Source organism: Haemaphysalis longicornis, unplaced genomic scaffold (assembly GCF_048455015.1).
Source record: "Haemaphysalis longicornis isolate Haplotype H1 unplaced genomic scaffold, Haemaphysalis longicornis Haplotype H1 scaffold_5, whole genome shotgun sequence".
Taxonomy (NCBI): domain Eukaryota; kingdom Metazoa; phylum Arthropoda; class Arachnida; order Ixodida; family Ixodidae; genus Haemaphysalis; species Haemaphysalis longicornis.
This window is the reverse complement of record NW_027526385.1, coordinates 110,294,803-110,309,841: the sequence shown is the minus strand read 5'-3', so window position 1 is coordinate 110,309,841 and position 15,039 is coordinate 110,294,803. Positions and strand designations below refer to the sequence as shown.

Genomic DNA, 15,039 nt, shown 5'->3' with positions numbered 1-15,039 from the left:
CATCAGCAGGCGGGCTTCATCCGCAGCAGCCTTGGCTGCCGTTGGCGAAGGGGAAAGTTCGTGGGCGTCGGCTACCAGCTCGTCTACCCTCTCGTTGCCCTCCAGCCCAATGTGGCCTGGCACCCACTGCAGCCGCATGCGAGCTCCCCATTCAGCCAGCCGTGCCACCTTGTCCCGCACGGCCCGCACCAGGAGGGGGCGCAGGTCGCCCTCCCGTATCCGTAGTAGGGTTACTCGGGAATCGCACAACAGGCCACACTCTTGTAATTTATCCATTTTTCCGCCAGTTAAAAATTCAACTTTCCCTAGAATTCGAATGTCTTCCACTGTGTCATCCTTTGTCTTCCACTGTGTCATCCTTGCTCCACTTTACAGCAGCTCTTCTCTTCTTGGTTCCCTTGGTTCCCTTCACCGCCCAGGTCGACGAAAGGAGCACAAGGCAGCAGAGCCAAAGTGAAGCGTGTCCCCTCGAACGTCGGGGGTGACATGAACAGCACCAACGCAGCCCGGGGTCACGGCAGCAAGGAGGTCACTGTCCCCTCTAAAATGGACAGCGCTCCCACCAAGCAGGCGGAACCAGAGCCAGGGTCTCCTCCGAACGATACAGAAAAGGAAACATCACTTGGTGCAAGCGAACCACTACCAAGTGGAAAAGACCAAGGTGAGACTGCTGAAAAGGAAGCATCACCTGGTGCAAGCGAGCCACCGCCAACCGGAAAAGATCAAGGTGAGACTAATCTTTAGCAGCAAAATACATACACGCACATCTCTTTTTGAACCGATGTGCTTAAAGCAATGGTGCGAGCACACTCTGAGGTTTTGGGTTGGTAATAAAAATATGGTTTATCCGTCTTTCGTATGAATCGGTAAAGCGCGAAAGTGAAATGTGCCCTCACAGGGACATTTGAATGTTTATTGCGCATCGATATGAACTTGCACATCGCTATTTATATTTCGTCGGTATAATACTGTAGGACGCGTCAATATTACACACTGGATTACAGGCGCCGGAGCATTGCGATTGAAATCCCAGGCGCTCGCAAACCGTGCGAACGAAACCGAACGGGTTGTCGGCGCATCGTTTGGTGAAGTCACGGTCCGCTACAGCGAAAGGGCCATGATTTACGGGTCGGCAGCAGTCTTGTGGGTGTGCTTGGCGAGCTACGTCGTGCTGGCGGGTCGCTTCGGCGAAAGTGCACCCACAGTGGTCCTGCTCCGTGGCGTGTACGCCAGACGTTTGCGTTGCGACGAGCTCAGCCGCGCGTTCCACAAGCTGAGCGGCGTTCCGCATAGGCGGCGGATCGATAAACACAGCAGCTTGCGCTGCTATACGCTGCCCTATCGGGGCGCCAACTATTGGCGCTCATTACCGTCATGACGCACTATTTCGCTTCACCTCTCCCACACCGCAGCACCATCTGAATGGACAAGTTAAAGGGAAGGACATTAGGCGCGTTCGTACAGCTATCCGGGCATGACTTCATGGCTCAGTTAACAGAGTGTTTCACACCTCCAGTTCCGACCAGACTGATTGTGGGCTGCCACTTCTATGGAACTCTTTCTGGTGATGTAATTTCTGTGACGGATATGACGTCAGTGATGTTTGTGTACCCAGGCATAAAACACTTTCGTGTTAAAAAATAGCGCAGCTTGAACTAGCGGTGCAATGCTGGAGAAACAGCGGAGCTGGCGACTTCTCTCCCTCCTTCGAAGGCCAGGCTGTTCCATCTCTTTTCTATTTCGGACCTTGCCGCTGAAAGTCCACCACGACTAGCCGGCCCGGATCGTTTCTTCCACAGGCTTTCACGTCTCTCCCAAAGTGGAGCGCGTTTGCACGCGCTATAATCCGCCGCCAAGTCCCGAGCCAACGCCCGCGCTACGAACCCATAATATATACGCGCCAGAATACGATGATAGCTCACTCGGATGGATGCCGGTTATATAACGCGAGAGACCCAGGTTTGATTCCGACCACGGGTCGCGTTTTTTAACGATGATAGTCTTTCTTGGGCTACCTCGACGCGGAAATTTTGGTCTGTCTGTCTGTCTGTCTGTCTGTCTGTCCTTCAGTCCAGCCGCCCAGCCAAAGTACGCAGAGGTTGAACGGCGCATTTTTATAGCCACATCCATTTCTAAACATCAAAGTCCAGAGGCAATGCTCATACTCGTCAACATTGCTGAGTGAAAACAAAGCATTACGCATAGCTGAGGCAAAACACCAATACGTAAGTGACATTTGCAGTTTTCCTTTATGAAAAAAAAACAGGATGCTTGATTTTGGCGATAGCAAATGAAACACTATAGCCACCGTATAAAAAATTTCCCCTGGAATTGCCCGTGAAAAAAATTGTTGCGGCTTAGCTCAGCTAACCTTGGATATGCAAAGCAAAAATCTCCCACCTCCCCTCGCGGGAACCCCTGTGTAGGTGCGACGCATAGGGGGTTCACGTTGCAGCGGTCGACAGCCGAGGAACGGCGCTGGAACGAGGGAGCGGAGCGGCGCAGGCACCGCGTTTTATAGCGCTCATAACGGTGAGGGGACGCGCCAGCGCCAGTGCGTCTGCCGCGGCTGTGACGCAACACAATCCAACACAATCCACTTTAATCCAATCGAAATCCAATCCAAGCCAATCCAAGCCAAGCCAATCCAATCCAATCCAATCCAATCCAAGCCAAGCCAAGCCAATCCATTCGAATTGTCCAATGCCCCTCGCGAGAGAGTGTTCGCTATCGGAGAGGAGAGGGGGTGAGCGGCGGAGAGCGCAGCTCACGCGGCGAGGAGAATGGGGGAGGGGTGGACGCCGACAACAACGCCGACGCCGGATGCAGGGACAAGGCGAGTGAATGAGATGCAGTCGCATCTAAAAGCTTGGCTTAGTGTGGTTGAGTCTTAGTTTCACTTGGTTAACCTTTGATGTAGCGGTATTTCCGACCACGGCTCAAAGCCGTGCGGTCCCTGGAGGAGGCGCAGCCTAGCCTTCATTGTCGGCGAACGTGGCGTTCCTCTTTCACGGCGAACGCGGCGCAAGATGAGTCACATAGCCCGAGACGACCCAGCGGCGCATGCGCGGGAGGCTGCGGGTTTCGTCGGCTGCCGATCAGCTGAGCGGCCGCTACCGTCGAGGCCTTTGCCGCTACGTGAGCAGAACGACTAAAAACGGGGCCTTGTGCGCAGCTCCGACAGCAGGCCCGACGAATCACGCGATAAGCTGCGAGGGCTGTGTCGCCGGGGGGTGTGTCTCCGGTCAAAAGGTTAACTTTCGCATCCTCCGCGAAACCGCTAGAAGAAAGTAGTAAAGCTTTGCTTAAAAAAAAAAATACGAAACACCGACCGCACCGCTTAAGGAACTGCTGGTGCCACCTGGAAGTGGCCCTAGCTTCGCACGATCGTGTGTTTCTGACGGCCATTTCCAGGTGGCGCCAACAGTTGTATCGTGCCAGTGTTGTATCGCGGTTCCTCTTGTACTACTATTGTGCTCAAATCGTGCTCAGTCGCGCATTACTGCGTACATTGTGCACTAGTGGCGCGTGCAGTGGCGGCAGACGAACGGTCGTCTTTATACGACATTTGCAACAAAGTGAGCAGATGGGCGGCAATTTTTTTTCTTTCCAGTTGGCCGCACATGTTATTGTTCCCCGCCTCCGCTAACGGCGCACCCTTTGGGCCTTTGGTGTGGGCCAGTGGGTAGGTTGCCAGTTGCACGGCGTAAAGGTCCCGGGTTCGATTTACGGGACCCCCACAACAGTTTTTACTGCGAAGCAGTATGTCTAACCCCCTCCCTCCTCACCCCCCAGTTTTCATTCCGGTGAAGCCGACTTACTCGGTGCCACTGCGGCGCTCCTCCTTGCCCCGCCGGCACCACTTTGACAACTATTACTCCCCTCGCCACCACCGATGCCTGTTTCACAAGCTGTGCAATCGTCTGATAATGGCCTTAGCTCCCTTATCAGACGTTACCGGAGTAAATTGCCAGCTTTGAACGCCCACGCGAGCCCATAATTCTTTTTCAGCATGAAAGGCTTTCCACGCGACCTTATCGCTCGTGTATTTCACGCCTAAGCACGCGCCCATCACCGGTTGCCGGTTGATGCATGCACTAGTTGGGGGTGTAGGCAGGGGTACATTCATGCACAGCCAGTCTTCGTGCACGGCAACTCATTGGAAATAAGGATTTTGGTTCCATCAAGCGGGCGTGCTTCATGCTGCTACCAATGATATAGGCGTTATGCTGGCGGGAAACTTAAACATGGTAGTCTCGCTGCTCAATGCGACCTGTCAGCTGACCTCAATGGTCGGGCGACTTGGGTTTTGGTTGGTGCGTTGCACAGACAGTGAGATGCCTGCGACGCGGGACGGAAACGGACAGCCACATGATTGCCCACTAGAATAAAGCTCGAGTCCTTCCAGGTTTTAGCTACCTATGAACAGATGCGTGTCGTTTGCTCGGAGGAATAACAACGGGAATCGAAGGAGGGTCCACCGGAACAGAAACGCGAATGGGTGCAATTTTCCACCGCAAGTTCCAGCTCGCCGAGTAGCTGGAAATCTTTCCCGGATGAACAGCAACGTCGACGTGAGCCAATATTTCTTGTTCAGCTTGAAGGGCTTTCAGAGCGACAATTCTTGCGGTGCCTCTTTTCACTCCGAAGCACGCAAACATAACTGGTTGCCGTTTAATCAGGCACGTGTTGGGAGTGGAGGGAGAGGGGGGGTGCGTGCACGCTCAGATATACTAGGTTTCATGCCCTCACTGATGACATGTGCGTTGTGCTGGCGGGAGATTTAAATGTGTATGTCCACCGCCCCAATGCGAACTATCCGGTGTCATCAGTGTTTGAGCGGATTGGGGTGGTGTGATACGCAGACAGTAAGCTGCCTACGACGCGGGAGGGAAACGGGCAGCTGCATGTTTGTCCACTAGAATAAATCTCGAGTCCTTCAAAGTTTCATTAAACCGTAGGCTAATTACTCGATCGCAAATAACAAACAAACGAATTTCGTTTCGTGCATTCCGGGTTCCGCTTCCAGATTCGCAAGTCATCCTTCTTCACTGAGTGGAAGGGCACTATTTTCTTCTTCAGGCGCACCCTCCCAACACGTCATCGTAGGTTCCTTGCCTCCTCGCCACTTTCCCTCACACTTCGAGATTTTTTGGTGCGGTTGACGGATATTGCTCGGCCTAAACAGCTCCGCTGTAAAACTTTACGTCCCGTTCCTTTAACGTGCAAGTCAATCTGCGAGTACTAAGGCCTAACCAGCGACTACGGAATGTGGCACTTAGTTACCGGACCGACAGACAACACTTCCCTCCTCCTCACCCTGCACTATCCAAGGAAGAAGAATCGCTGCTCCGCAGACTACAAACCAATACCTTTCCTCACCCAGTTCGCCTGCATCGTATATTTCCAACTCAATACTCTGCTGTATGCCAGTTTTGTTCACAACCCGGAACTCTAGCTCATGTTATAATACAGTGTGTGTGCAATCCCGAACTTCCACCTCTCCGATCCCCTCTTCCCACCCCTAAGCTGTGGGAGAACCTGGTGACCAGCGACCGTCTGGACGTCCAGCAGCTCCTGGCATCCAGAGCGAAGGATCTCTGCTCACTTGATGGATTCCCGGACTAGGGAACCACTCCCACCTTAGAAAGCTCAAATAAACGTTCTCTCTCTCTCTCTCTCTCCGGAATATAAACTGCCAGGCCTACTGGCCACTTGAGGATCCTGAATGTGGTCTCTCCTGCGACTCCGTGCCATTCGTCATTTCAACAGTGAAGCATATACCTTTGATGTTTGTGTTGTAGAGCGATCTATCTCGCGACTTTTCAGTAGCACCATTCATAATTTAAAAACGCGACAAGCTACCAATCTTTTACAAATATTAAAAGCAAAAATTTTCCTGAAAGCATGAGCCCACCGTGCTGCGGATGCACATGGGCATGTGAACGGGTCAGACTGCCAATCATTAGAACGAAGCAGATTTCGCTGAAAGGGAGACCTAGGGAGCACTGTAGCACGCTAGTTGTTGTGGAGCAGTTCACGTTGGCGCAAGTTATTTTAAATCTCAAGGTGTTTTTCGGCAACTTCGGTTGAAACATGCTGCAGTTCATGTAGGCATGCCTTTGAGGGACCTCCCACGGAGATGATTCCACATGCAAACATTTTGCACAGTGTCGCTGTAATGCCCAGTGTACCTTGGCCAAGCCCACTGACTAAATTTTCCATCCGTCTGCCTTTATCTCGGTCATATCCAAGGAATATTACCAGTTCTGACTTGGCGTCCGACAAAGCAAGGGCGGTGGGTAGGATCAGAACCTACAACGGTGGGATAACGTATTCAATGCTCCAGCAATTCATTACCAGAAAGAACTGCATTCCACTTTATTTTTTGTGTTTTCTTGTTGTACATGTGCTTGCTGCGTTCAGTGGCGCGAAGTAGCGATGCTCCATGCACTTCACGGTAAAGTGGACGTTCTTTGCTCCCCCCTTCCTACTGTGACTCCAGCGCCTGCACTGTGTCAGACGTAGCTCCCTATCCAGTACTGGAGGCTTTATTCACTGATGCGCGCCAGCATCCGTAAATCGGCAACAGCTCTACATGTAAACTCATGATACTTCTTTTTCAGTGCTGATACAACCGTAAAACACGTCTGACGGGTAAGGAATGTTGGTTCATTGAGTTTTCGGTGCATTTTGTGGCCAGTGAAATGAACGAATTCCTTAAATATACACTCGCACAACTTTTTTCTATGCATTGCTAAAATTTTTCAAGTGTGCTTTCTTATGTTCGTTCACACTGGCAATAACGTATCAACATCAAATTACGGCGGTTGTACATACTTTGCACAATAACCCCACCTTGGTTAACCCACTTAACGTTTTTCGGGTTTGGTTTGCTTTGACCGTGCATAAGGGTGCAGTGTCTCCTTCACAAACTCGAACCCACTCGTGCGGTTACCGTTCTTAAAGCCATTCGAACGCATGCCCACTACAACGTGTAGTCTCTGTGTGTGTGGGTTGTGCAGAAGCCGCTGGTTGGTTCGCCACGCTTTGGGACACCATAGTCGAGTGGCTCTGCTGCATCGTCGTCGTCGGCGCCGCTGGCTTTCTCACCGTGATATCCATTGCCATCTACCTCAGCAGCCAGCGCAATGCGACAGAGCAAGCCCTGTACGCGGCCCCCGAGCTGTGGACTCCCTGTGGTGGCCGTGACGCAGAAGCTCAATGCCGCAATCTCAGCTTGTGAGTAGACCTGTAATATTTGCACAGAGTTAAGGAATCGCCGCTGAAGCAACATGCCTCGTGCAGTATTGAAACCAATCAAAACAGATTACCTATCCTGCTACGCATTTACTTGCTCTGTCCGGAATTCTTGAGAAGTTAATTTAGAAAATTTATCAGTTGTTATTCCCACCGGACGCAAAAAAAAAATGACTTACTCTGCCTGCATGCATGCAGAAGTTACTGCCATATAAACCAGTGGTAGCAGCGACAGATCGGGAAGTTGGTAAGCCGTCATATTGCAGCAAAAGCAAGGATACGTCGTAGACAGAACTAAAAGAAAAGCTTCTGCGATCTTCTGAAGACCAGCTTCTTCTGAACCAACTTCAGAAAGTTAAGCGCTCGTCCTGTGGAGTTCTCTTTGTCATGTCTGTTTTTGTGCATTTTTGCTTCAATAATACTTAGGACCGTAACATAGCATCGCTCAGAAGGCTTCCCCATGCTTTTAACATCCAGGTACATGCTGGATGCAGTGAATCCGGACGCCGCACCCTGCATGAATTTTTACGAGAGCGTGTGCGGCCGCTGGCGCGTGTGGGACCGAGAGCGGCGACCCTACAGCGCGGAGCACGGGACCCTTTTCCGTCGCCGCGTCAGCGACCAGCTCGTGAACATGGCCACGCGCTTCTCGGCGAACTCGAGCGAGTCTCCTGGTAACCTCGAAAACCAGATGGCGCTGTTTCACGTCAGCTGCATCAAGACCACCGGTGACCGCAGCCGGGCAGGAAGCGTCATGGCCGTCCTCAAAGCGATAGGCACGCACACGCGGCAGTGGACAAATGCTCCCTCGTTCGGTGCGCTAGTCCAGCTCGCGGTGAGCACGTCTCTGGGCAGCGGCTTGGCTTCTTTCGTGAGAGTAATCTACTCCAGAGAGCGGAAGATCGGCGTAACCTTGGGAGAGACGCTGGCGTCAACCTTCCAACGTGACTCAGACGCGGCCATGGAGTTCGTCATCGACGCGTTCGAAGGCCTCGACGTTGACTCTGCTGTTGCGAAAAGCAATTTTACCACGCTCTTTGCTCTTGATCATTTCATCGAGAACATTCGGATTGTTGCAGAAAGCCGGAACTGGTCGACGTTGAAGAGCTACGGCGAACTGACATCTGCGGCCCCTGACGTCAACTGGAAAGATGCGCTGGAGCAAGGTCTTCCGCCTACGCTGAAGAATACGGAACCTAGCCCTGGGCTGGAGATCAAAGGAGTGGAGGTGATTACCCGCATCATCGATCACTTGAGGCAGAAATCGATCCAGCTGGCTGGAGTTTACTCCCTGTTTCTGCTTCTTTCCCAGGTAAACAACAAAAACATCCTCCCAGCCTAACAGAATTCCTAGAAACATAGCCATTAAAAGTAAAGACTTAAAGTGGCCGAAAAAAAAAAAAAACTACTTACAGTATCGTTGCACACGTATCCTCAAGAAATTGTCTGTGCCCTGCAAGTCACTATTTATAAATTAGAGATTTCGTGCTGCGTAAACCTATGCTGTATTTTGTGCCAATATGGCTATACTCAGTGTGCGAAGTGATTGTTCACCGAGCTTCCCTAGATTGTCAGCAGATTTTTATGTTAGGCCATTGATAACGACAAGAAAGAATAAAAAAATGAGTCCAGTAAATAAGTAACAGTGACCAGTAGTTTTGATACACCGGGAAATTCTCATTAAGGCCAGTTCACACTTGCGACAGGAGCGACAAAAGCGAGCTCTGCGATTTGGGAGACCGCCACACCCCGTGTTCACATTTGCCCGCGACACGAGCGATGGCGACGACCTATTTTTGATTTTCTTGTTTTGTTTTTGCTCGGAATGTGACTCAGTTTCGACATCGCACCGTATCCGGGTGCTATGGCATTATATGACGGCAGGAGCTCTCCCCTCCTTTTTCCTCGTCGAGAGCGACGGCGAGACGGCGACGGCAAACTGGTCAAGACCGATCGCTCTTGTCGCGCGACGAAAGCGATGCCGAGCGATAAGATCGACAGGAATGGCATCGCTCCTGCCGCGTGTGGTCGCTGCAGTCGCAAGTGTGAACAGGTCTTTAAGCTCCCCTCTACGTCTCGAGTGACAAATCGAGTGACAGATGGACACGCAGACATGCAGACAGAGACCAAAAATTTCCCGTTCAAGTAGCCCAAAAAAGACTATCGTCGTTATTATATCAGCCTTAGGCATCACAAAAACGTAACGTCCTAACCTGGATAAAAAGGCAAAATCCCAAGTGTCCGCGCACTTCAGACTAAAGCAACTTAGTGAGAACTCGGACACACACTATATAAAACTGACATAGACAATTCAAGCAACAGTTTTTGTAGTGGTCTTATTGGAAGACATGACATCCTGCCTGTCACTGAGTGACAATTTCTTTGTTCGTCTTGTTTTGTTGTTGCAGGTGATGAAGCATGCACCGCGTCGTGGCCAAGGCACTGATGCTCCGCCGTCAGCTACCCTCGAACTGCGCTGCCTCAACATGACGGCCCTGCATTTCTACCGCCTCTACCCTCTGTGGGTGGCGAGAACCTTCCAGAGCCAGGAACAAATGGCGTTGGCAAGGGCTGTCTTCAACGACATTGTCTCCACGCTCAAGAAGGACCCAAAGGTCAACAATGGCCTCTCCATCGACACCCGGAGGATTGAAAAGGCCCGACTCGTTTTTTACGGTGGGAATAGGAACTTTTTATGACACCAACATACGTTCTACCAGATATAATTACCTTTCCTAATAAATTACCAAATTATAATTCAGAAATTAGAAATAATCTAAGAAATTGGAACGGTCTCTCATTTGTAATTATGGTCAACAATGGCCTCTCCATCGACTCCCGGAGGATTGAAAAGGCCCGACTCGTTTTTTACGGTGAGAATAGGAACGTTTTATGGCACCAAATTACGTTCTTACAATATACTATTACCTTTCCTAATAAATTACCTAAGTAGAATTCAGAAACTAGAAATAATCTAAGAAATTATAACGGTCTCATTGGTAATTATTACTATTAAATATTAGAATTACCTTTGATGGCAAATTATTTTAGAATTGATAAATTAAGAATTCTTTTGCGAAATTAGAAATACATTACATGGGAAATAGTTGAATATTATTAGAAACTGTAATATCCCTACAAATTAAAAAAAATATTTTCAAATAAGAATTATTACTCATCTCAGACTAGATAATTAGATTTACCTTTAATGGCACCAACGCTTAATTGCCGAGTGGTGCTTCCGAAATTCCGCGGCAGAAGTTCCTGATTGGCAGTGCACGCTCCCGATCTTGAATTCTCTGAAATGGATTGTTTTGATATTGATACCAACTTCCCTGCTCTTTAACGAGCACCAAGTCATCTCTCGCACCAAGTCATCTCTCGAATAGCAAAATGTTGAATGTCGAGTAGTGTTTCAGACATATTGGGGCCTAATTTACTGAAACTGTCTTTCGAATACCTAGTATTGACCACAATTGTTCCACTGTTCATCTGGCGGCAAAAAATTCACTTCGTGCGATACATTTCTGGGGATACAGAAGCTAGAACTTTCTTGGTTATAAACACGAGTGACAACACTTCACCTAGGTGGGGCTGCACATGCATATAGAGTTTATGGATGCAGGCTTACCGCACTGGGCAAACAGAGTAGAACCGGGGGCCTGAAAATTGTATGCAGAAAACTAATGTAATGATCAATAACCTAGGGACAGCACAGCGGTTTGAGATAGGTGGCGCGGCCGTGGCAGTAGTAAGCGATAATATCTACTTAAAGGAGCCATGAAGAGAAAATACAACTTCGTTTAATTTGAAAGAACTAGGATTCAGTATCTCAGTCAGCTCCATTAGAGCCACAAAAGATGCTTTTTAACGAAAAAAAAGCAAGAAGTATTTAAAAACTTTCAAATTTTCCGCCACAATGACGTGTTATGAGCAAGAATGACGTCACACGGGCCAACAATAAATCATAATTTTCAGTGCGTTAACTGCACGTTAGCATTCAAGTGATGCGGTGAAATGGAACTAGAGGCCCCTTTACAGACGTCCAGTGTTGTGTCGTCGCGACAGGTCAGTTAGGCGGCCGCCAATTGCACAAACAAGGTTCCGTGACGTCATAGAAAAGTTGCGGGAAATTGCCTAGGGGGTCGCGACTGCTTCACACGTTTTCTTTCATATCTCCGTTATTTGTTCGAAGATGGCGATGATATTGGTATCATTGTTATCGGGACTAAGCGGTCTTTCTAATAAACCCAACTTGTATTTTGTCTTCATGGCTCCTTTAAGGCCAAGTTGTGACCCCGGATACCAACCATGAGGCAGATATAATTAGAAGGATAAGAATGGGGTGGGGTGCATTCGGCAGGCATTCTCAGATAATGAATCGCAGCCTACCACTGTCCCTGAAGAAGAAAGTGTATGACAGCTGCATCTTACCGGTACTAACCTACGGGACAGAAATTCCAGGCTCACTAATAGGGTTCAACTTAAATTGAGAACGACCCAGCGTGCAATGAAACGGAAGATGATAGGTGTAACATTAAGGGACAAGAAGAGAGCGGAGTGGTTCAAGGAACAAATGCGTGTTAAGGACATATTAGTAGAAATTAAGAGGAAGAAATGGACTTGGACAGAGCATGTAATGCGAAGGCAAGATAACCGTTGGTCATTAAGGGTAACAGTGGATCTCTAGAGAAGGCAAGCGTTGCAGGGGGTGGCAGAAAGTTAGATGGGCAGATGAGATCAAGAAGTTTGCGGAGATAAATTGGTCGTAGTTAGCACAGGACCGGGGTAATTGGAGAATAATGGGAGATTCGTTTGCGCTGCAGTGGGCGTAGATAGGCCGGTGATGATGATGATGATGATGATTTAAGAATCCGGCGCACTTCCCTATAGGGGCTAAATCGTAAATTCCCATCTGGTTATTTCGTGGCCACTTACACTGGTATCTCGTTTTCTTTTTTTCTGAAATTCATAAGAGAACGAGAAACGCACCAAGAGTACTTGAACGTGTCATTTCCGAGCGATTTCAGCCAAACTCATGTGGTACTGCGCTGACGGCAGATGTCTGTATGTGCACCCGCAGGTGAAACCCGGAACGAGAGCCTCCCCACGACGCCGCTTGATGTCGCTTTAGGTCCGGCCTTCTTGCCGAATCTCGCGGCCGTCACTGCAGCGAACGTGGGCGACGGGCCCGTATCCTCCGACGAATGGCTGCCGCAGGTCACCGGTCTCCTGGGCTACCGGAATGACGAACACTTCGTGATCAGCACAGCATACGTTTCCGGAACCGGCATCTTCGCCGACTTTTCTCGAGACGGGACGTTGCGCACGTGTAAGCGACCGCTAAAGTGCACTTTTCCAACGTTGTCATTTGCATGGCAGAACGTGGAGATCTTAAATAGACTTGACATTAAGTGACATAACTGATATTGTGCAGGACGTGCAGGTGAAAGGCACGATTCTGAGCTGCGGACGCTTGGCGCCTTACTAAACAATGTTAAAAAAAATTGGTCGGCTCAACAAGTCATGAACGAAGGAGGATTAGTGTAATTTTCGGGGACAGAAAACGAGCCTCCCGGATCAGGGAAAAAAAACGCCAGCAGAAGATATTGTAGCTCAAATTAGGACAAGGAAATATAGTTGGGATGTAGTGACACGAAATGACGACCGGTGGACCACAAGGATAACAGAATGGGTACCGAGAGAAGAGTCCAGGGGCGGTATTCTCGTAACTGTCCCTTTTGAAAACGTCCCTTTTGCGCCCCTTCCTTCCTCGTGACGTACTTCCGGTTAAGCAACAAGCATTGGCAGTAGGTTTGCCGCGCTTGCGTTACGTCACTTCCGGTTGTTTGCTTTTAGCCAATCAGGGCTTGCCAAAAGGGACACTTTTGAAAGAGACGCAAAAGGGACAAAACTCGACAATACCGCCCCAGAAGAAAGGGAAGGCCATTAGCTAGATGGAGGGACGAAAACAAAAAATTCGGAGGCAATTGAAATGGACTCGAGCAGCGCAGGACGGGACTGGGTGGAGGCCAATGGGCGATGCCTCCGTCCTGCAGTGGACCCAAGTAGTTTGATGATGATAATGTTGAACTATTGGTGGTTGGAAGTGAAGAAGCTTCTGCAAATTACAAGCAGGGGAAGACGTTCTTGCAACGCCTGCATCGTCCCGCTCGTTTGAATGAATAGCTGTTAACATTTTCCTGGGGCACATTTAAAGATTTGATAATGCAGCCTGAATCCAAAAGAGGGGTAAGCTTCAGTTTAAGAAAACGGAGACGCGAGCAATGAAACTATAGAGAGGTAGTTGTGGAAATGATTGATTGAAGGGTTTAATGCGCCGACGCAACGCAGGTGATGACGCGCGCCGTAGTGGAGGGCTCCGAAATCGCGCACACACGGGCGTTTTTGCTTTTCCCCTCACCAGAAAAGCGGCCGCCGCGGCCGGGAATCGAACCCGCGTCCTCCTGCTCAGCAGCACAACGCCTTAGCCACTAAGCCACCGCGACGGGTAGCAGCGGCAATGGGTTGCAGGCGTATTTTAAACTCTGTTTATGTGTGAAATCATCAAGAAAGTTTGCTTCAGGTGTTGGTCCTTTAAAGCAAGAGAATATTTTCAGAAATATTCGCTTACCTAGGAAGCGTATGGCGTTGTTTTATCGGATGCGTTTAGCGGTCCTTTCAGAATCCGCTTTAAAGCGGAGCCTTCGGAAAATGGAGCTTTAGGAGTCAACAAATGATAATGACATATTGAATAACAGATTCAGGGTAAAAGCTCAAGGTATCCGAATTACTCATTATTGCGTTGCAATGATACCGCACAAAGGGCAGTATACATGCCCGAAGTAAAGTTATTTTTTTTAACAACACCCGTCATGGAATGAAACATTTGCAGCATTCATTCTCTGCCGTATTCCAGACATTGCGTACGCTACCCTGGGGAGCGCCATCCTGCGCGCCATCTTCGACAGGGACGTCGCTTTCTTCGTGCCCTGGCAGCAAGAGTATATCAAAAAGTGCTTCGTGAACTCCTCATCCGCTGTTCTCGGCCGACCTGTGGACGACCGCCTCGCGATGGCAGTAATGCGCTTCCGCTGGTCCTGGCAGCTTTCCTGGTTGCTCAAGACCCTCAGGGTTGCTGGCACACGCGCTGAACGGCTTCGTGGAGGAACAGAGGCGACCGCCGACAAGTCCTGGCATGCCGAAGGGGACCTCAAGGCCGACGTACCGACAGTCAAAGATGAGAGCTCGTATATGGGACAGATGACTTTCCTGAACTACGAGAAGTTGTTCTTCCGTGTCCTGTGCTTTACGCAGTGCGGCGAAGCGAATTCGGCTGAGCTGTGCGACGACGCGGCCGGTTTCGATCGTCGCTTCGCCGAAGCCTTCCAATGCCCAGCCAGGACGCTCAATAGGTTAGGTCGTTGTGAGTGCATCAGGATGAATCATTGCCAGACGCATCTGCCTCCGCCGGAACATTCTGCTTTCGATGCGGACTCGCAGGTTTAAAATGCCAATGTAGTGCGAGTAAAGGATGGAAAATATTACAACATTCTTAGGAAGTAAACAGCTGTAATGTCTAGTCGCTCATATACCAATGGAATTTGCAATTCACCACGCAGCAGTTCGCTCCTTCTGGGAAAGTTTGTAATTTTAGCACAGAGAAGCTGTAAAGAACTTCGAGACGTGTAAATGAAAACATATCCCGTATTTTACTCAAAGTTCGTGTTGTATCATTTGTGTTGGAAAATTACAACGAGGTGTTTTCAGAAGCGTTTG

At 49.5% G+C, this 15,039-nt stretch overlaps 1 protein-coding gene across 1 annotated transcript; it reads left to right on the top strand.

The window, feature by feature from the left end:
- The first annotated feature begins 423 nt into the window (after nt 1-423).
- On the top strand, nt 424-14,962 carry LOC144139370 (uncharacterized). Its single transcript, XM_077671736.1, has 6 exons — nt 424-727; nt 7,026-7,242; nt 7,738-8,572; nt 9,669-9,936; nt 12,344-12,592; nt 14,180-14,962. The coding sequence occupies exons 1-6, from the start codon at nt 487-489 to the stop codon at nt 14,767-14,769; spliced, it is 2,400 nt and encodes a 799-aa protein (XP_077527862.1). The 5' UTR covers nt 424-486; the 3' UTR covers nt 14,770-14,962.
- The last annotated feature ends 77 nt before the right edge of the window (nt 14,963-15,039 follow it).